The 21,347-nt window shown below is 37.9% G+C and overlaps 2 protein-coding genes across 6 annotated transcripts in view; one reads left to right on the forward strand and one right to left on the reverse strand.

Moving 5' to 3' along the window:
* DYNC2LI1 (dynein cytoplasmic 2 light intermediate chain 1) overlaps positions 1-18,852 on the forward strand; it is a 46,862-nt gene extending 28,010 nt beyond the window's left edge. The window contains exons 9-14 of one of the 3 annotated variants that reach the window (XM_053200538.1): positions 2,394-2,470; positions 3,081-3,151; positions 6,346-6,443; positions 6,797-6,889; positions 10,625-10,733; positions 16,968-18,852. In XM_053200538.1, coding sequence (XP_053056513.1) covers positions 2,394-2,470; positions 3,081-3,151; positions 6,346-6,443; positions 6,797-6,889; positions 10,625-10,687 — 402 coding nt within the window. In that variant the 3' untranslated portion in view covers positions 10,688-10,733; positions 16,968-18,852. Of the gene's footprint in view, positions 1-2,393; positions 2,471-3,080; positions 3,152-6,345; positions 6,444-6,796; positions 6,890-10,624; positions 10,920-13,881; positions 14,607-16,967 lie in introns of those variants that run through there. The other 2 variants (XM_027072569.2, XM_015074433.3) reach the window with 2 other exon arrangements.
* ABCG5 (ATP binding cassette subfamily G member 5) overlaps positions 12,900-21,347 on the reverse strand; it is a 39,344-nt gene continuing 30,896 nt past the window's right edge. For all 3 annotated transcript variants that reach the window (XM_053200536.1, XM_053200537.1, XM_015074434.3), the window contains 2 exons: positions 15,230-15,342; positions 12,900-14,027 (listed from right to left, as the gene is read on the reverse strand). In XM_053200536.1, coding sequence (XP_053056511.1) covers positions 13,834-14,027; positions 15,230-15,342 — 307 coding nt within the window. In that variant the 3' untranslated portion in view covers positions 12,900-13,833. The remainder of the gene's footprint in view (positions 14,028-15,229; positions 15,343-21,347) is intronic.

Here is a 21,347-nt window from a genome sequence, read left to right on the forward strand (position 1 = left end):
AGTTTAAAAATGAATGATTCCTCCAAGATACAGAAGCAAAGACGATGGATCTTGTAGTTTCTTATTTTTACCACAAGATAAAGCCCCACAGATCTGGTTAGTTAGCTGAGGGAAATCTCTTTCTTTAAGAGCAGATCACACTTGATGATCACGTCAGGGCCCAGTCTGGTCTTAAGGGTACAAATTTAGATGAAGTCAGACAGGCAGGACCCAGCAGGCCTAGATGGCCCAAAATCATCAGGGTTTTCTAGGGAACGGATTTGAGAAAGGCTTCATCTCAGCTTTCAGTAAGCCTGAGGGATGAGAGGTTGGGTTAGAGGAGCACTTCTGGACCATCAAGAGAACCATACAGCTTGTCTAGCTTCCCAGACCAAGAAGACAGTAGCCAAAGTTTCAAAGCCCCGTCTTTCAGTTTCACTTCAAGGAGGACAGTTTGGGGTTGCTTTACAAGATTGCCAGATCCTTTAAAATTCAGTCAAGAAAATGGATTCACTATTATGAGCAGTCTAATAAAGTTATTAAAAATAAAAATAGAAAAACATTGAGAGGTAGGACCAGATTCAGTGGAGAGCTGCCAGGATGGTTGGAGATTTAAAAATGTGATATATGAGGAGGAGTATCAAATCATCTAGAATGTGATAATGCTTTTTAAATATTCAAAGGACTGTCCCATGGAAGAGGGAATAGGTATATTCTTTGCTCTCTTAGAGTCAAGAACAAGGAATCAATAGAGTTTAGATCAAAATAAGAAAGAACTCTCTAATCCTACCATTATCTGAAAATGGAATGAACCGCTTTGGGAGGTGATGAGTTCCCATTGAGTTGATACAAGCAGAGGCTCTACAGCTATTTGAGGAGGATGTTTCAAGGCAATTGATGCAGTAGATAGGGAAGCTGAGTCAGAAAACTTCTCCTGTCCTCCCAGCCCTACAGTTAGTTCTATGAAATACGTTTGTGATGACACACAACGTCCACACATACTCATCATCATCATCATGATCATCATGAAGTTGTGTTTTAAAAATTCAGTTAGTTTTTATACTTTTAAACCTTCTTTCAAAGGAAGTATTAAAATTATTTCAATTTTGAAAAGTCAATGTATTAAATTTTATATATTCACATGAATAATTTGCCTGAGAGCCTGTTCTTTTTTTTTATTATTTTATTATTTTATTTTATTTTTGAGAGAGAGAGCGCGCGCGTGCGAGAGAGAGCGCACATGAGTGGGGGAGGGGCAGAGAGAGAGGGAGACACAGAATCTGAAGCAGGCTCCCGGCTCCCAGCTGTCAGCACAGAGCCTAACGCGGGGCTTGAACCCACGAACTGTGAGATCATGACCTGAGCTCAAGTCGGACACTTAATCGACTGAGCCACCCAGGTGCTCGGAGAGAGTCTGTTCTTAATCCAGAATGAATCTTATCCTGAAAACTGATTTCTTGGCCTTATAAAATTCCATGTCATTTTGGTTCATGGTTGTTTTTCCCACTTTCATACATGTTAACTATTCTTATTTGGCTGAGTAACTTTTGGTATTTCCAAAAAACAAATCTAGTCTTAAAAGATTTGTAGGGTAACCAACCACATATCCTGATTTTCACCTGATGTCTCAACTTAATTATTACTGTTTTTTTTAACGTTTATTTATTTTTGAGACAGAGACAGAGCATGAACAGGGGAGGGGCAGAGAGAGAGGGAGACACAGAATCTGAAACAGGCTCCAGGCTCTGAGCTGTCAGCACAGAGCCCGACGCGGGGCTTGAACTCGCGGACCGTGAGATCATGTCCTGAGCCGAAGTCGGATGCTTAACCGACCAAGCCACCCAGGCGCCCCTCAACTTAATTATTAATAGTACCCACCCCCTTTCATTCTCTGAAGTGTTCTGGTTATGGTCACTCTAGTTATATACCACCACTGAGCATCTTCAGGAACTTGTTTTGCAGGCTCAAAGGCAATTCTGAAAAGTTAAATGATCATTTTAATGACTATCAGTATTGTTGAATTAGTCTGTAGCCTCCGTGTTGGCCTTTTGGAAGACAGTACTATGCCCTTGGATGGAAAAGTTATTTATGATGTAAACCTTCTATTTTCTACCAACCAGATTGCATTTGGGCAATAGTTATGAGCCATATGTGGGAGTAGCCGAAATGACCAGTGCATAAACACCAGTCCCTTCCGTATCATGCACTCATAAAATGTGAAGAGTGAGTTAAAATTTATTGAGACTTCTTTATTTTCCTTTATTCAGGTTTTTTGTCTACTCAAACAAGTGTGTGTTGGGCAAATAAATAGTAATTCTGTCTGCAATTTGCACGTGTTCAAAGCCATATTTATTTTACCTGTTTCTGTGATCTGAAAACAGAGCATATAATTTGTTCTCCTGTTTTTTTTTTAGTTTACCAGTAAATCAGAAGCTCTATTACTAAAAATACGTGGAGTTATCAACCAGTTAGCATTTGGCATTGACAGAAGGTACTGTTAAAATAGATTTTTTTATATCTTTTTATTATTTTTTGCCAATAATAATCTCCTCTGATTATTGCTCATATCAGGCTTTGTTTCTTGATAGGAAAGGGCCTCCAGGTGGCTCTTCTTAGAGAAATAATTTCATATTATTTCTCATTTCCTATGTTAAATATTTCTCAAATATTACAACTAAAATGTTATGTAATGCCTAAAGATTAGGATAAAGTAATCATACTACTACCCTTGTTTCCCTGATTTCTTTTACTTTATTTCTGTAATCTTAGTAGCTTTCCCTGTATTATCATTTTCTTATATTGATTATAGAAACTGAATTGATAATTGTAGTATGTACATTTTTCTTAAACTTGCTCCTTTTCTTGGTTGTCATTTAAGGTAATTTGCGTCTGTCACTTTTTTCCCCCCTATAAAGCCTTTATTAATGCCAGACTTTAATATTTGAAATAATTTAAATTGATATTCACTCATTCATTTAGGAGCAGTGTGCTCTCTCACCAGTAGCTAGACATAAAACCTGGCTCTTGTATTTACAGTAGAGCATGGCAGGATATTCGATTGCTAAACTAAATTAGACTCTTTTTTCTTCTTATCCATGTAGCAAATCAATATGTGTGGATCAAAATAAACCACTGTTTATCACAGCAGGATTGGATTCTTTAAGTCAAATAGGTTGGTGAACTTATTAAGATTGTTCAATCTTTTTTTAATTGCTTATTGATTTTTATCCTACCCTACGTTCACTTCATCTCCAACATACCACCATTTCTGATTTCATTATCATTGCTGTTATTTCTCATGCGTTTATTTGTATACACAGTATTGATGCAACATGCATCACATTGACATATTTGGGATGGAAGGAATGTTGCACATAAGAGACTGGTTTTGGATTTCTAGTTCACTAAAAAATTTGCATGTATTTCCTTTCCCTCGCTGATTTCCAGGTACTTTTAAATTTTAGCTTGTTGGGTGTAGAAGAAAACCAGAAACATAGAGTGGTCAGGAAATTCAAAGCTACAGATTATGGGCAGTGATGAAAAATATGAGATTCCAGTGTTGGAATAAACCAAAAAAGAACAGTTGTACTAATTATGTATGCTTTAATTCTTCATTATGAAAATAGCTTGCTTCAAAAATAATGGGATATATTTCCTAAACGTATGGGTATGTTAGGCTCATGAAGTGAAAAGAATTTTTTTTGGTTTTTTTCTTTTGTTTTGTTTTGTTTTGTTTTTTGCGAAAAGAATTGTTAAGAGTTTATATAATCAAGCTCCTTATCTTCCCACAGAAGCTATTTTCATTGTGGAGGTTTGGGCCCTAGCAAACTTCTACTCTGTAGCTAGAAGTTTGGTTTTAACACTCTAGTAGATAGGAGTTTTCTTTTTTATTTCCCATCACCTATTACTCTTACTAAAGTTGACTGGACTTCAAATGTAGATCTTTGTAATGAGATTATAGATTGAATTGGAATGAAAAGAATAGAGGTGGTTAATGAGTGATCACAAAGACTTAATTTCATTCGCAGTGAGAATCAGGGTATGTACTGCCAGGTAATGCCCCTGTAAATAGCTGGAGGTCGGACAAGGAACGAGAATGACTGAATTTAAAAAACAGGGAGGGTGCAAAACAGAAGAGATTCTCAAATATAGGACCAAACAGGGTTGCTGGAGGGGTTTGTGGGGGGGGGGGGGGCTAAATGGGCAAAGGGCATTAAGAAGGACATTTGTTGGGATGAGCACTTAGGTTAGGTGTTACATGTAGGGGATGAATCACTGGATTCTACTGAAATCATTATTGCACTACATGCTAACTAACTTGGATGTAAAATAAATCATGGAGCTTAGACCTCATCAAAATTAAAAATTTTTGCTCTTAAAATCCCACTTGAAAATAATAAAAAGACATGCCACATTCTGGGAGAAAATATTTTCAACTGCATATTTGACAAAGGACTAGTATCTAGAATATATAACTTAACGGTAAAAACAGAATCCAACTAAAAAATAGGCAAAAGATATGAGCGGGCATCTCACCAAAGAGGATATAGAAATGGCAAACAAGCATATGAAAAGATGTTTAATATCTTTAATCATTAGGGAAATCAAATTGAAACCACAATTTGCTAATCAGAATAGCTCACAAAAAATAGTGACAATGCCAAATGCTGGCAAGGATACAGAGAAACTGGATACTCACATTGCTGGTGGGAATGTCAGATGGTAGTTTTCACTCTTGAAAACAGTTTGACAGTTTCTTATAAAACTAAACATGCGCCTACCATATGACCTAGAAATTGCATTATTGGGCATTTAAGAGAAATTAAAACTTATGTTCATATTAAAATCTGTACACAGATATTCACGGTGGCTTCATTTGTAATAGCACAAAACTAGAAACAACCAGAGATGTTGTTTAAAACTATGTACTATGGTATGGTATATCCATACAATAAAACACTACTCAGCAAAAAGGAGGAACAAACTGTTGATACACACAATAATTTGGATTAATCCAAGTGTATACTGAATGGGAAAAAAGCCAATCAGGAAAGGTTCTACACAATAGGATTCTATTTATTTAAGTTTTTTGTAATGAAAAAAATGTTAGAAATGGAGGAAAGATTAATGGTGATCAGAGGTTAGGGACAGAACTGTAGGTGAGGAGGTAGAAGAGATTGGGAAGAGAGTTGTGTGTTTATAAAAGGCCAACACATAGGATCCTGAAACAATGGCACTATACAGTAAGTATCTTAACTGAGGTACTGGATGTTTACCTACAAAGGTGATAAAATTGTATAGAACTTACTACACACACACACACACACACACACACACACACACACACACACACATGAGGACAAACAGAAACTTAGGAAAGCTGAATTAGATTGGTGGATCACATTAGTGTCTTTCCCACCAAAGTGGTAAAGAGGTACTGAAAGATCAACAATGTAGATGGTAGAAGAGAAAGAATTAGAAATCTCAAGATTATAGACAACTGCCAAGAAGTGGCAGCAATTTTTCAAATTGAATTATATAATCAATACATAAAGGCATGCTCATTATAAAATGTTAAAACAGTACATAAGAATCAAGTTTGATATGTGTACTTCCAGACCACTTTCTATATGTGTGAATGTTGTAGAAAAAACTATTTGTTTGAACATAATTATATCATTCTCTAGCTATTATTTTTAAAGTTTCCTTTTCTACTCAATGTGTGTTAGTGGTTTTTCCACAATAGTGCCACAGCTAGGTCTGTTTGGTATTTTGACTGCTGGACACAGTTACAGAGCATGGCTGTGCATAATTTAGTTTACTATGCCTTTACTGATGGACAGTTTGGTTGTGGCCAATTTTTCACTAACACTAACGATGATGCAGTGTGAAACGGTTAATACGTGTGTGCAGGTGTTTCTGGGTTAAACACCAAAAACGGGTTTCTGGGTAATAACATACGACTTTTTTCTGTATTTACATAGGAGGTAGTAGTGCCAAATTACTTCCCCGAATTAGTTGTCCCAATTTGCATTCTAATGAGTAGCATGTAAGACAGTCTGTTTACATACAAATTCACAAACACATGAGAATACCAAACTCGGTATTTTTGCTGGACACCAGTGTACGTGTGGGGAAAGAGAATCACAGTTGACTCATTACTCTTGTCTCCTCTTCCTCTGGTGCTAGAATCTGGGGCAAGTGGTCTTGCTATACTGTGTTGGGGTAAATTTTAATAGTGGCTATGTTAGGGAGAAGGGAAATGACTGATCTAGGATTTATGCTTTTCTAAGTGTCATCTGTTTTATTGATAGTTTGTCAAGTTTTAATCAGTGCAGTCATTTGGAGTATAACTTCCAATTCTAGGATCTCCTCCTGTTCCTGATAATGACATTGGAAAGCTTCATGCCCATTCACCAATGGAATTGTGGAAAAAAGTGTATGAAAGGGTCTTTCCACCAAAGGTATAGATTTCTAGTTCTTTTAAAGCAAGACTTTTTTGCACTACTCAGTTATTGGGAAGTGTTCCTGAGTTTATATTATGATTACTTTGCTTTCTAGCCACATGCTCAAAAATCAAGCATGTGCCAAAAGTCTATTGTACACAAGGCACTGGGACTTAAAAGGTGGGCAAGACATAGCTCCCACTCCACTTTCAAATGCAGCTTGCAGGCTTCCTGAGAGAGAGAGATAGTGGCTAAAAGTAGAGGGCGGGAGAGGGCCTCCTGGTAGAATTTGAATGGGCCCCAATGGCTGGCTGAGGCAGGCAGTAGTCACTGGGGGTCTGGGCATGAAATGACTCGAATTGTAATTTCAGAGTATCAACACACTAAAAGATACCAAGGACCCCGCAAGAGACCCTCAGTATGCTGAAAGAGAAGTTGACGAAATGAGAATGCAGAAGGATCAGGTATTATCCTAAACACTTATTTTATTGCATCTTGAGTTTTATCACAAAATACATCTGGAATTACATAGATTTTTCTCATTTAATGTTTGTTTTTTACTTTTAAAATTATTGAGGGGTGCCTGGGTGGCTAAGTTGGTTAAGCGTCTGACTTTGGCTCAAATCATGATCTCACAGTTCATGAGTTCGAGCCTCACATTGGGCTCTGTACTGACATCTCAGAGCCTGGAGCCTGCTTTGAAATGTCTCTCTCTCTCTTGCCCCAACCCTGCTCACACTCTGTCTCTCTCCAAAAATAAACATTAAAAAAAAATAATAAAATTGAAATAGCACATCTTCACTCTATAAAACAATAAAATTCTGATGTGCACAAAGAAGGAATTTAAGCCACCTGCCATTCCAGCACCGAGACATGACGCAATGTTCACATACTGTTTTTGGATTCTCCCGTTTATTTTATGTTGAAGAGGGGTAGTGATTCTTACCTTGCTGTTGGGGAGAGTTTCATAATATGCTTTTGTTTGTGGGATTGTTTAAAAGGTTTTGTTTTTTGTTAAAACATTACATACTTAAAACTTTTCTTGTACCAGAAAAACTCAGAACTATCCAGTCTGAAACCACATAAACATAGATCTCCCAGGAAAGTGATTAAAAATGGACACTGAATGGGGCACCTGGGTGGCTCAGTTGGTTGACTTTGGCTCAGGTCATGATCTCCTGGTTTGTGAGTTCGAGCCCCACGTTCGGCTCTGTGCTGACAGCTCAGAGCCTGGAGCCTGCTTCAGATTCTGTGTCTCCCTCTCTCTCTGCCCCTCCCCTGCTCGTTCTCTCTCAAACATTAAAAAATGAGAGATGGAGTTCCATATATGCCTAGCTAGTACCATTTGTGATACACAAGTCATGTAAGAATGCAGAAGCTGGTAAATTCATCATGACCCAATACTTAGATTTTCTTAGATTTCCTTCTAGTTTGATAAAGTGGGACACTGTGCAGAATCCAACCTTACACAAGTAGGCACTATAAATGGGATGCCCTAACAACCTCTCAGGTGGGATTTGTGGTGCTGTGTCACTCGGGACAGTCACACTGCTGTGTAACCTGAACACAACCATCCACTGGAGCAGTGACCAGAGTGATTTTCTCAGCACTAGCCTTTCACCTTCAGGGGCCCTAGAATAAGAAAGCAAAGCATTTTATTTAAACATAGTCCACAAGACTTTTGAAAACTGTGTCATGAATAGAGGGTTTCATTGCTGTAGCAAAGTGAGAGGCATGATGTAGAAACAGATGACCTCATGTAACCTTTATTATGTGTGCAATTGACTAAAGATTAGTTGGAAGTCATCGTGAATTAGTATCTAGGAGTCAATGACTTAACTGCTGTTGTTATGTTTATCTCACATAGTTTGATCTCTTTTATTACATTTATATGCACAGGTATTATAAAAGGGCTGGGATGTTTCTCAGCATCATGACTTTTCACATTCAGATCCATCTTCCCTGACCTAAAACCGAAGGAATTTGGAGTGGAGCTGGAAAGCAACCCCACAATACCTAGCATTCTTCACTATTAACACAGCCTATGAAAGAATTCGTCTGTGTTAGGTGAAAATCTAGCCAGTTGTCCTCAGCTCTTTCTTCACGTTGCTGTTTTCTTGCTCTTTTTAAGCTTATCCTGAGAGAGTAAGTGTGAGTGGGAGGAGGGACAGAGAGAGAGGGAGAGAAAGAATCTAAAGCAGATTCTGCACTGTCACTAGAATGCCCCATTCAGGGTTTAGTCTCACCGTGAGCTCATGACCTGAGCTGAAATCAAGAGTCTGACGCTTAACTACAGCCCCAGTTTTTTTCCTTTGTTCATTTCTTAAATTCCACATATGAGTGAAATCATATGGTATTTATCTTTCTCTGACTTGTTTCATTTAGCATTACACTCTCTAGCTCCATCCATGTTGTTGCAAATGGCAAGATTTCATTGTCTTTGGCTGAGTAATGTTGTGTATATACCACATCTTTTTTATTTTTTTAATGTTTGTTTATTTCTGAGACAGAGACAGAGCATGAGCAGGGGAGGGTCAGAGAGAGAGACACAGAATCTGAAGCAGGCTCCAGGCTGTCAGCACAGACCCTGAACATGTGACTCAAACCCAATAACTGTGAGATCATAACCTGAGCTAAAGTTGGACGCTCAACCAACTGAGCCACCCAGGCGCCCTTAAAACTTTAGAGGTTCTTGAGACAAATTGAAAACCTTTCTTAGTTTTGTGTTCACTTTTAAAATGGCTTTCTAAAGTAGCCGTGAAGAATTGCAGTGTAAGGAAAATCTTACTTGTTCTTCCTTTAAAGCATCATCATATTATTTTGAATTCCTATGACAGCAGTACTGAAGGTCTTATGGATATGGTGAGTTGTGTATCACACCAGTCATTCTTTCTTTTCCCTGACGTGACCTGTGTGACCAGCCCAATTCTTCTCTCAGTTTGCTGTCTGCAGAAGGGAGGTATCTCTAGCAAAGAATTTTAAACAATGTCCTCACCCTTACCATTGGTAAAAATAATTCAGTGCTTGCAGTTAAAAACAAGATAACTGATTACTGTTTATTCCTTGGGAGTTAAACATCTTTGAACTCTTTGATAACTGATGAACTGAATTAATTTCCTTTAAAAAAAAAAACAAAAACAAAACCAAGCTGTAAAGACTACTTTGGAGTTGTGATCTAAACACTAAGTGTTCAGTTTTAAAAGTTTTAACATTTAAATTGAAACAACTTGAGTATAGGTATGAAAGAGACAATCTGCAGTTTTTCTGAAAATGAGAATGGAATTTTCTTTCAGGAACTGTGAACTTCAATTATGTTAGCCAAAGGGCAGTGGTTGCCTTATCTTGCAGAGTAACCACTTTTCGCTCATCTGAAATAATCTTTGTACAGTTATTGAGACAAGGAACAACAAGTAAGAGGCCAGGAGGCAATCCCCTTAGGGATGATCCCTTTGCATATCAATCATCTCATGCAGGGTATCCACCCATACTGGATTTTATGAATTGTCAAAGTAACATATACTTGTTGGTAGGGAAAAAAACCCTCAAAAGACATAGAAGTATATAACATAGAAAGTGGAAGTATCCTATCCTCTCTCCACCGATCTGCTTTCTTCGTGTGACACATAGGACTGCTGTTACTTTTGCCGGATGCCCATGAAGCCATGTGCGAATGAGCACTGAGGTCTTCCCTTACTGGGAAAGTTGCCTTCATGTGTGCGCCAGTATACACAGTGCAGTGAATATCCTTCTGTTTATGTTCTTGCACTCTTCTCTATTATTCTGTGAGACACATTTTGAAAGGTACAAGCACTGGGTCAAAGGATATATACATTTTAAATACAGATATTTTGCTGACTTCAACAGTTTTGACAAATAGGAAACAAAAAATAAGATCACTTTTAAATACTTAAAGTATGACAAATGCATTTAATAGTTGAAAGACAATTTGTATGTATATATAGTATGTAATTTCGTCTTTAAGAAGTGGATCTCTAAAGTGTTGCTTAGGCTACAAACACTGAAGACTACATTTCTAGAAAATCCTAATTGTAAGAATTTACAGAATTGTCCAGAAATTTTGAAAATGATAATACCACAAAGGATATACTGTTAAATCTAAAAGATGCTAAGGCAGCATTAAGGCGCCTAGTTTAATTTTTAAAGTTTTTCTCTTTAAGTAATACATATTTTTGTTTTAGGAACTGGAACAATACAAAAGAAGTTCCTCCAAGTCTTGGAAACAAATTGAGCTTGATTCTTGAACATAATTCAACTATAGTGTATTTATTTATTCTTTCCCAAATACAAGTAAGTTTATTTTATTAATTAGCTATTATGGTAATAAGTGAAGAAAGTTGTCTAATTTGTTAAAGGAAAAGTGGAATTTCTTGTATTAGTGCAACTCCCTGGATACTTTTAAGTCTATAAAAAGGGGGAAAAGTTGTGTAATTACATGCAGTTTTTTTTTTTAATAAAAAGAATCTTCTGCCTGCCTCTAATGTGTTTATCTAGTATGTACTCAGTTCAGCATTTATAGGTTTCTGTTTATATGGTTTGAGGACTGTGAAAGCGAGAGCCTCACACTCAGTTACGAGTGTGAGTTTAAGCATTTATATTAGACACATTCCTTCTTGAAGTATGTTCTCAGGTATGTCTGATAGGAAACCAGAATCAGGGTCACAGGTGCTATCATTTAATTCTGAAACACAGGCACAAGAAGCACCTGAAGTAAACTATTAGGGGGGAGAGAGAGAGAGACCACAAAGGGGGGGGGGGGGCAGCAGACAGAGAAAGAGAGAACCCCAAGCAAGCTCCACATGGAGCCTGACGTGGGTCTCAATCCCACAATCCTGAGATCACGACCCAATCCCAAATCAAAAGTCTCAACTGACTGAGCCACCCAGAACCCTCTGAAGTACCTATTTAAAATGCACATTCCTGGAGCTCCTGGGTGGCTCAGTCTGTTAAGTGTTTGGCTCTTGATCTCAGCTCAGGTCATGATCCTGTGAGATTGAGCCCCATATCGGGCTCTGCGCTGACAGCGTGAACCCTGCTTGGGATTCTCTCTCTGCCCCTCCCCCTGCTCACTCTCTCAAAATAAATAAATGAACTTAATAAATAAAATGCACATTCCTGACTCCCCACACCCAGAGTTCCTGAATCAGTGGGTCTGGAATGGGGTACAGTAATCTGCATTTTTAATCAGCACCTCCAATGATTCTGACATAGTTATTATGAATATAACTTTTTGAAGAACAGGTAAATTTAAGGAGATATGTTATTAGTAAGCAGGCCAAAGCTTCATGAACTGGTAATAACTGAGATCATTTCCAAGGTGAAAGAGCCTTTACGAAGCTTTCTCGAGCCTATGAATTTGTGTGTCTGCTAGCCAAGTTCAATTTGGAGTAAGCAGAATTACTGTCATTAACCAGGAAAGTCACTGAGTCTGTGTTCTTCCCCTTCCATTATAAAATATGTTTGCTCTAATATACCATACCCAGCTTCAAATAAGCACACTAACCCCAAGAACACCAAAATTGAGGAGCGGTATCTGAGTAGATAGCAAAATACCTGATCACTGCAGTGAAGTAAGACTTCATCAACTAATTGCAATGCATGTGGGTCCAGCCCTCTTAACAACAGGATTTTTAGCATGTTTCTGAAGAACCTCAGTCTTAGGAGCAGACAGGCACCCTGAGTACTGTGGAGAAAGAGCTCCCTTTAATAGTGAACATTATAATCTCAGAAACATCACTGACTTGGTGGGAAGAAACAGCCTATTCCACAATAATAGAAATTTCTATTATATAATTTGATTGTCTTACACATCACTGTCCATTTTTGACTTAAGACACAGACTGTCGCATGTTGAAAGTCATTGTGTTCTTCTAAGGTGGTATCACTAACATTTAATAGCTTGAAGTCACATGCTATGTCAATTTTCCAAATGTTTCTGAGCTAGAATGAAATTCATCTGCATATGAATAGTAGAAATGTTTCCACTTACAGTGCACACCCATATCTTTAGTAAGTTGAAATCAGAGATTTCAAAAGAGGTTCCTGTGGGACTCTCTTTGAACTACTTTAGTAGATTATCATCTCCAGAATTATCTATAACTGATGTGACATATATAATCTGTAAGGCATTATGTAACTATTACACCATAATCATCAGTGTCAAAGACCTTTTACAAAAATTGACAATACTATTCTGGTAATTTGCCAATGTCTCCAGATCCTTAAATACTATTCTAAGAAACAGAATTTTACTATGGTCTCCTTAATGAAATGATCTTTTCTACTATAATGTAAGACATTTCAAATGCTATAATTTATCATTCTTTACAAGTTAGGTCACAGCAATTGAACAAGTTCATGTACTCACTAAGATGGTCTCCTTTGGAGTTACCATGGTAACACTGAGACAGTGTCTTTTCAGACTTGTGCATGAATTACTTGACGATCAATCAGAAAGATAGTACAGAACTCATTTTTAATCATCTATATACATCATTTCATCCCGAAAAATATGTAAAATAAGTGTATTTGTATTTATCAGCATTCTTTCCCTTTACAATTCAAGAATCTGAATTCCACATGTGTAACCTGGTTCTTCTTAGTGTAAATGTTGTGTCAGTTGAACACCTTTTCTGTATGGACGTTAATACCTGCTCTCTAGCCTTAAAGATGCCATTACTCAATGCATACACTTTATCTAGCAACATACACAAGTGAAAAGTGGAAAAATAGCAAACTCATCTTTAAAAACATTACCAGAGGTTTGTCTGGTATGTGATGTTCTCAGTTCAGCCCATTCCTAGTTTTTCATTTTAACTACCCCCAAAAAATCACCAGGTGCTCTGTTTCAGGGGTCTTCATCATCCAGCATCTGCCTAACATCCTTTTAATGTGGTTGAGTAACTCAGCCCCCTCATGTAGGTTTTTAAATGATAATGAAAGAATTCCTACCTAATTCTGCATGATGCTTGCTCTAGTCAAACCCACAATTCTCTTTTCTGTTATTTACAGTGAGTGATCATTCACATGTCGTCTTCTTACCAAATCTTGTATCAAGTGTAAGCCTAATTTTTTTTTGTTTGTAAGCATAATTTTTTAACTGATGTATTTTTCTGCATCTGGAACAAAGAAAAATAGTCTCACCAGTCTCCCATAACTTTATGAATTCTTGATATTTACATATTTGGACCAGCTCAGTCACAATTTCCAAATATCACATGTCCCTGCAAGTTGGAATATCATGACCTGTGTGGATCTGAGGGGCACAGATGGGAGTTTTAATGTTTAAAAGACTATATTATCAAGAAACATGTGACTTTCTTAGTTTAGACATTCCAAGTAGTCATGCACATTTGGGGTGTAAGGTCCATTTTTGCAGCAATGTTCTTTACTATCTGCTAATGAGATGATCCCTTACTTTAAAAACAACTATTCCTAGCATAACAAGAACTGGGATAAAGGCATACAAAATCAGAAAGTTTGTCGTGAATCTGGATGTTGCACCTGGACAGGTTCTCTCAATGAATTGAATTCCTTGAGTGAAGGCACACATTGGATTAGTTGTCACAGAACCATTTGAGCTGCCTGCCAGGAAGATTGACAGTGTCAGATATGATGCTTCCCAGGTAATTTAATCAACAAGTATTTACTAACTGTCTGCTAAGTATCTTTTGTCATGAAAGATATAGGACATTTTAGAGAATCCAGAATTCATTATTAGATGAAGCAATAGTGGATGCTCTGGGTCCTGGCTTCATTTGAAGATGGAAATGGGTTTGTTTCCATTTGGGGTATAAACTCATTATCATAGTACTGATAAAAATCATGATCTCTTATGATCACCTAGTACTGAATATCCTAAGGTTAGATGTTACCACCTAAAAAATCTAAAATAGCTACTAAATTCTGCCCTGTTCTTTAGCTGTTTTCACAAAGTGGCCTGGGATTTCCATGGCCAGAAGGACCTTACTATGTTCCCACTGCCTCTCATGGGATTAGGAAAACAGACTTTTGCCAAAAATGGCTTTACTCAGCTATATATATATTACATACATTTTAGGAAGGAAGCCACTGCAATTTGCTTCAATCTGTTCTGTTCAGTAGGTGTAGAAACTGACTCCATCCAGAGTACACAGGGGTTTACCTCAGCATACATTAGGTCTATCTTTTTTTTTTTTTTTGAAGATTTTTATTAAGTAATCTCTACACCCAATGTGGGACTCAAATTCACAACCCCGAGATCAACTGTCACATGCTCTTCTGACTGACCCATCCAGGCACTCCAGGGCTATCATTTTCTACAAACAAAAGAGTGGCCTTAAGCTATTGGCCTTTGACAGGTGACTAACTTGACTTTTATTTTAAAAATCAAAGAAACTGGGGCGCCTGGGTGGCTCAGCCGGTTAAGCGCCCGACTTCGGCTCAGGTCATGATCTCACAGTTTGTGAGTTCGAGCCCCATGTCCTGCTCTGTGCTGACAGCTCGGAGCCTGGAGCCTGCTTCACATTCTGTGTCTCCCTCTCTCTCTGCCCCTCCCACGTTCATGCTCTGTCTCTCTCTGTCCCAAAAATAAATAAACGTTGAAAAAAAAATTAAAAAAAAAATAAAAATAAATAAAAATAAAAAATAAAAAAAATAAAAAAAATCAAAGAAACAGACTTCTATTTCAAAACAGGTTTTAAATCTATTATAAAATATAGCTTTTGTTTAAAAAATACATTTCCTCAGGGAATTGCTTCCTCGGAGGAGTATGTAAAAAAGATTATATTCCAAAATAGAGTACTTACCACAAATGAAATTCTGTCCATAAAACTCATTGACTATAAGAATCTCAGAGCAGTATTTTTGGAATGTAAAGTAACTGAGGATTTTAAAAGGAAGGGACATTTCTTCTGTGTTTCTGAAGAGAAAGAAATAGAGATGAAATTCAATAGGCTCTGGTAATAGTCCTACCAAATGAAAAGAAAGACAACCCTCACTTTACATTTCCCATTATGAATATAGTTTTTATCTCTCATTATAAAAATTGCACTCACTATACAAAACATCAAACAATACTGAGAAGTACAAAGAAATACCACTGCCCAGAAATAACCATGGTTAATACTTTGATGATATATGTAATGTGTGTACGTATGTTTATAAAATTTTACATAATTGGAATCATATTCTTCATGCTCTTTTCTAACCTGCTTTTTTCAACCAAACATATGTCAGACAGCCTTCCAAGTCAGTAAGCATAGCACTCCATCATTTTTAATTATAGCTCGGTGGTCCATTATAGTAGAAACCTTAATTTAACAATCCCCTGATGATGGATTGGTGTCTAATTTTTTTTTTTGATAAGCACCACTGATATAAACATGAAAGAGAAAACACACCTAACACATCACTTTAAAGGAGGATATTTGTGATTAAACAAAGATTTGAAGGAGCTAGTGTGTGAAGTGAAAATTAACTGTAAGAGGAGAGGATGGAGGGAGCAAGCAGACACTCATTGTGAAAATGAACTCTGTCCCCTCGGTTCAGTCTATTTCAGGAGAAACTCCATGCTGACCTTATGGCCTCCTTTGTCCACTATATAACTTCTGTCAATCAAAAAATATGTAATAAATTCTATATGAAAGGCACTAGTTCTAAGTGCTTGAGGAATTCAAAAGAAATTTCCCCTAGAGAACTCACAGTGTAATTGGGGACACAGAATATATACCCTTAAGACTATAAAAATACACAGTGGTAAACGATTTGTGCCAAGTATAAAAATCTAGCACTACATGTCCATGACATTCTCATACTTAGTATTTATGTTTTTGGTTTTTTTTTTTTTAACCTATTCTCAAGGGACTCCCAAGCCCCAAGACTTTGAGTTACTGGCAATATTCTAAGGCACAAAATTGAATTCGCCAACTTAGAGGCTGCTAATTGGAAAGGACAGGCAGGAATCTGGGGAGGAAGGAGGGAAGAGGAAGGACACTCCAGGAAGGAAGGGTGGCATGAGCACAGGCATGTCAAGGACTACACATGGGACTCAAGGGCCAGAAGGGCCAGAACAGAGGCTATGAAGCCATGGGAGCTGGGTTTGGAATGATAGCCAGGCCTTTCAGTGAGCTGACACTGAAAGACCATGAAAATAGTGTTTTAAGGTAATTAATGTGGCACCAGCAAGTAGAAGGGACCAGAATAAGGGCAGATTAAGAAAAGCAGAAAAGCAAAAGGGAGGTTACAGCAGTAGTTCAAGTATGAGATGACAAAGGCCTGCAACAGGATGATGGCATGACAGGCTGATTGCTCAGCTAGCCAGAGGGTTACCTCCTTGAGGTAGGAACCGTGTGCCTTCATCTTGCAGTGCACTACACAGGGTGAAATAGAAGTAAAGGCTCCACATGCATTTGTGATTTGACGGCAAAGAAGAAACCCAACAGAAGTTGGTGACTGATCCAGTATGTACACAGTCCAAGGAGAGAGTAGTCATTCATTCATTCACTCAATTCAGCAAATATTTTTTGCCGACCTGTTTGGTTCAAGGCCTTGGGCTGGCCACTGAGAACTATAATGATGAATGAGGCACTGCTGCTGCCCTCAAGAGGATGCCATCCTTTTAAAGGAAGGATGCAAAGAAACTGAATCAGTTATCAAAAGTCTCCCAACAAAGTCATAGGCCAGATGGCTTCCCAAGGGAATTCTACCAGACATTTAAAGAAGAGTTAATACCTGTTCTCCTCAAACTGTTCCAAAAAATAGAAATGGAAGGAACACTTCCAAACCGCTTCTATGAAGCCAGCATTACCTTGATTCTAAAATCAGACAAAGACCCCACTAAAACGGAGAATTACAGGCCAATATCCCTGATGAATCTGGATGCAAAAATTTTCAACAAGATACTAGAAAATTGAATTCAAAAGTACATTAAAAGAATTATTCACCATGATCAAGTGGGATTTATTCCTGGGTTACAGGGCTGGTTCAGTATTTGCAAATCAATCAACTTAAGACACCACATTAATAAAAGAAAGGATAAGAATCATATGATCCTTTCAGTACATGCAAAAAAAGCATTTAACAAAATACAGCATATTTCTTGATAAAAATCCTCAAGAAAGTAGGAATAGAAGGAACATACCTTAACATCATAAAAGCCATATATGAAAGGCCCACAGCTAATATCATCCTCAATGGGGAAAAACTGAGAGCTTTCCCCCTGAGATCAGGAACACGACAGGATGTCCACTCTGACCACTGTTGTTCAACACAGTACTGGAAGTCCTACCCTCAGCAATCAGACAACAAAAAGAAATAAAAGGCATACAAATCATCAAGGAAGAAGTCAAACTTTCACTCTTTTCAGATGACATGATACTCTACATGGGACACCCAAAAGACTCCACCAAAAAACTGCTAGAACTGATATAAGAATTCAGCAAAGTCGCAGGTACAAAATCAGTGTACAGTAATCAGCTGCATTTCTATATGCCAGTAATCAATCAGCAGAAGGAAATATCAAGGAATCAATCCCATTTACAGTTGCACCAAATACTATAAAATACCTAGGAATAAACCTAACCAGAAGTAAAGGATCTGTATGCTGAAAACTACAGAAAGTGTACGAAAGAAACTGAAGACACAAATGTATGGAAAAACATTCCATGCTCATGGATTGGAAGAACAAATATTGTCAAAATGTCAATACTACACAAAGTAATCTACACATTCAGTGCAATCCCTATCAAAATAACAACAGCATTCTTTACAGAGCTAGAGCAAAAAATCCTAAAAATCTGTATGGAACCAGAAAATATCCCAAATAGCCAAATTAATGTTGAAAAACAAAACTAAAGTGGGAGGCATCACATTTCTAGACTTTAAGCTGTATTACAAAGCTGTAATCAAGACAGTATGGTACTGGCACAAAAACAGACACATAGATCAATGGGATAGAATACAGAACCCAGAAATGGACCCACAAATATATGGCCAACTCATCTTCAACAAAGCAGGAAAGAGTATCCAATGGAAAAAAAGCCTCTTCAGCAAATAGTGCTGGGAAAACTAAACAGCGACATACAAAAGAATGAAACTGGACCATTTTCTTACACCATACACAAAAATAAATCCAAAATGGATGAAAGACCTAACTGTGAGACAGGAAAGTCATCAAAATCCTACAGGAGAAAACAGGCAGCAACCTCTTTGACCTTGGACGCAGCAACCTCTTACTTGACATGTCTCCAGAGGCAAGGGAAATAAAAGCAAAAGTGAACTACTGGGACCACTTCAAGATAAAAAACCTTCTGCACAGCTAAGGAAACAATGAACAAAACTAAAAAGCAACTGAAGGGATGGTAGAAGATATTTGTAAATAACATATCAGATAAAGAGTTAGTATCCAAAATCTATACAGAACTTCCCAAACTCGACACCCAAAAAACAAATAATCCAGTGAAGAAATGGGCAAAGGACACAAATACACATTTTTCAAAAGAAGACATCCAGATGGCTAACAGACACATGAAAAGACGCTCAACATCGCTCATTGTCAGGGAACTGCAAATCAAAACCACAATGAGATACTACCTCACACCTGTCAGAATGGCTAAAATTAACAACTCAGGAAACAACAGATGTTGGTGGAACCCTTGTTCACTGCTGGTGGGAATGCAGATTGGTGCAGCCACTCTAGAAAACACCTATGTAGGTTCCTCAAAAAATTAAAAATAGAACTACCTTATGACCCAGCAACTGCACTACTAGGAATTTATCCAAAGGATACAAAAATGCTGATACAAAGGGCACATGCATCCCAATGTTTATTGCAGTGCTATCAACAATAGCCAAATTATGGAAAGAGACCAAATGTCCATTGACTGATGAATGGATAAAGAAATGTGTGTATATATATGTATATGTATACATTATATATATATATCATATATATATCTTTACCACATCTACACACACACACACACACACACACACACACACACACACACAGGAATACTACTCAGTGATGAAAAAGAATGAAATCTTACCATTTGCAACAATGTGGATGGAACCAGAATGTATTATGCTAAGCGAAATAAGTCAGAGAAAATCAAATACCATGATTTCACTCATATGTGGAATTTAAGAAACACAACAGATAAACATAGGGAAAGGGAAGGAAAAATAAGATAAAAACAGAGAGGGAGACAAACCATAACAAAGTTTTAAACACAGAGAACAAGCTGAGGGTGGCTGGAGGGGAGGTGGGTAGGGGTATGGCCTAAATGGGTAATGGGCATGAAGGAGGGCACTTTTCGGGATGAACACTGGGTGTCAAATGTAAGAGATGAATCACTGGGTTCTACTCCTGAAACCAAGACTACACTATATTATAACTAACTTGAATTTAAGTTAAAAAAAAAAAAAACACCAAAAACAGAGGTGTCTGGGTAGTTCAGTCGGTTAAGTGTCTGACTCCAGTTCAGGTCATGATCTCACAGCTTGTGAATTCAAGCCCCACGTCAGGCTATGTGCTGACAGCTCACAGCCCGAAGCCTGCTTCAGATGCTGTGTCTCCCTCTCTCTCTGCCTCTCCCCCCCCACTCATGCTGTCTCTCTCAAAAATAAATAAACATTAAACAAATTAAATTTAAAAAAAAAAAAAAGGAAGGAAGGCTGTAACCTAAGCGGCACTTGACAGGCTCCCAGAGAGCTGATCTAGCCAAGGGACCAGCAGAGAGGCTTCGTGCAGGTGGCAAACGGAGACAAATGGATCCATGAAAGACACAGGAGGACAATCAGGCTATATTATAGAAGCCCCTGGAGTACTTTAGAGAGGAAGGAAACATAGATCTAAATTTACTGACATGGGACTGTCCAACATTCTACTGTTAAATGCATCCTTAACTCCTCTACAACAGCATAATCTCATTTCTATTAAAGATTATATAAAAGTCTAACAAGATACACAACAAAATTTAACTGAAGGTTGCAATTCTTCAGGTAACTTTTAGTCTTCCTTACGCACTTCTGTATTGTGTAGATTTTTTCCCCCAAGAACGTGCATTATTTTGTAAGCAGAAAGAACAAAGCTGTTTCTGTTTGTGTTTAAAGGAGGAGACAGCCAAAAATGGAAATGTTGCAGGCAGTCAGTCAGGAAAGGTGATGACTTGGAAAAATGTGAACTTTATGATTAGGAGGTTGATGTGGTCCTTGAAGAGCAGATTTTCATTTCAGTGATGGGAGTGGAACCCAGGTGAAACCTTGGGATATTGAGGTTTTGCAAAAACCCCAGAGTCTTTGGTAATGTTGGCCACTGCCTCTCTTTCAAACAATGAATTCCCTTTTCCAACAAACCAAAAACACAAAACAGTGCCAGACGGACTGGAATATGTAATGATTCAAATATTCAAGTGGAGATCCTGCCCAAGGTGGGTCTATACCTTGCTGGCTTGATTGCATACCCTTGGGGTGATTTGACTTGAGCATTTTTTATAGATGCTAACAATCCACTTAAGCAACACAAATACAGTGTAATAATGGTGGTGTAAAAATAATCCTCTTTGATCCAAACCAGCTCACTTCACTCTGTAACACTTCACTTTCTAGAACTCACTACAGCTTATGAAGTGTCTTCCTGTTGATTATCTCATTTGCTCCTCATACTCCCCTGAGGAAGGTGGGACCAAGATCATTAGCTTCATTTATTAAGTGAGGAAACTAATGTAGATAGAAGTGACTTGCCCATGTGGCAGCTAAGTGCTTAGAGGAAATCTCTAACTCCGGGCAGACTTGCTCTCCAGGGAGCTGCGTGTGGCCTGTGAGTCTTCACAGTGGTTTGACTGGAGCAAAGTTAAGTATGAGGTGAGTTTAAGTCAAAGAAGCAACCACCGTCACACGTCCTCAGGGACCCGTAGTGTACTTACA

The sequence above is a fragment of the Acinonyx jubatus genome, chromosome A3, assembly GCF_027475565.1.
Source record: "Acinonyx jubatus isolate Ajub_Pintada_27869175 chromosome A3, VMU_Ajub_asm_v1.0, whole genome shotgun sequence".
In the NCBI taxonomy this organism is placed as follows: domain Eukaryota; kingdom Metazoa; phylum Chordata; class Mammalia; order Carnivora; family Felidae; genus Acinonyx; species Acinonyx jubatus.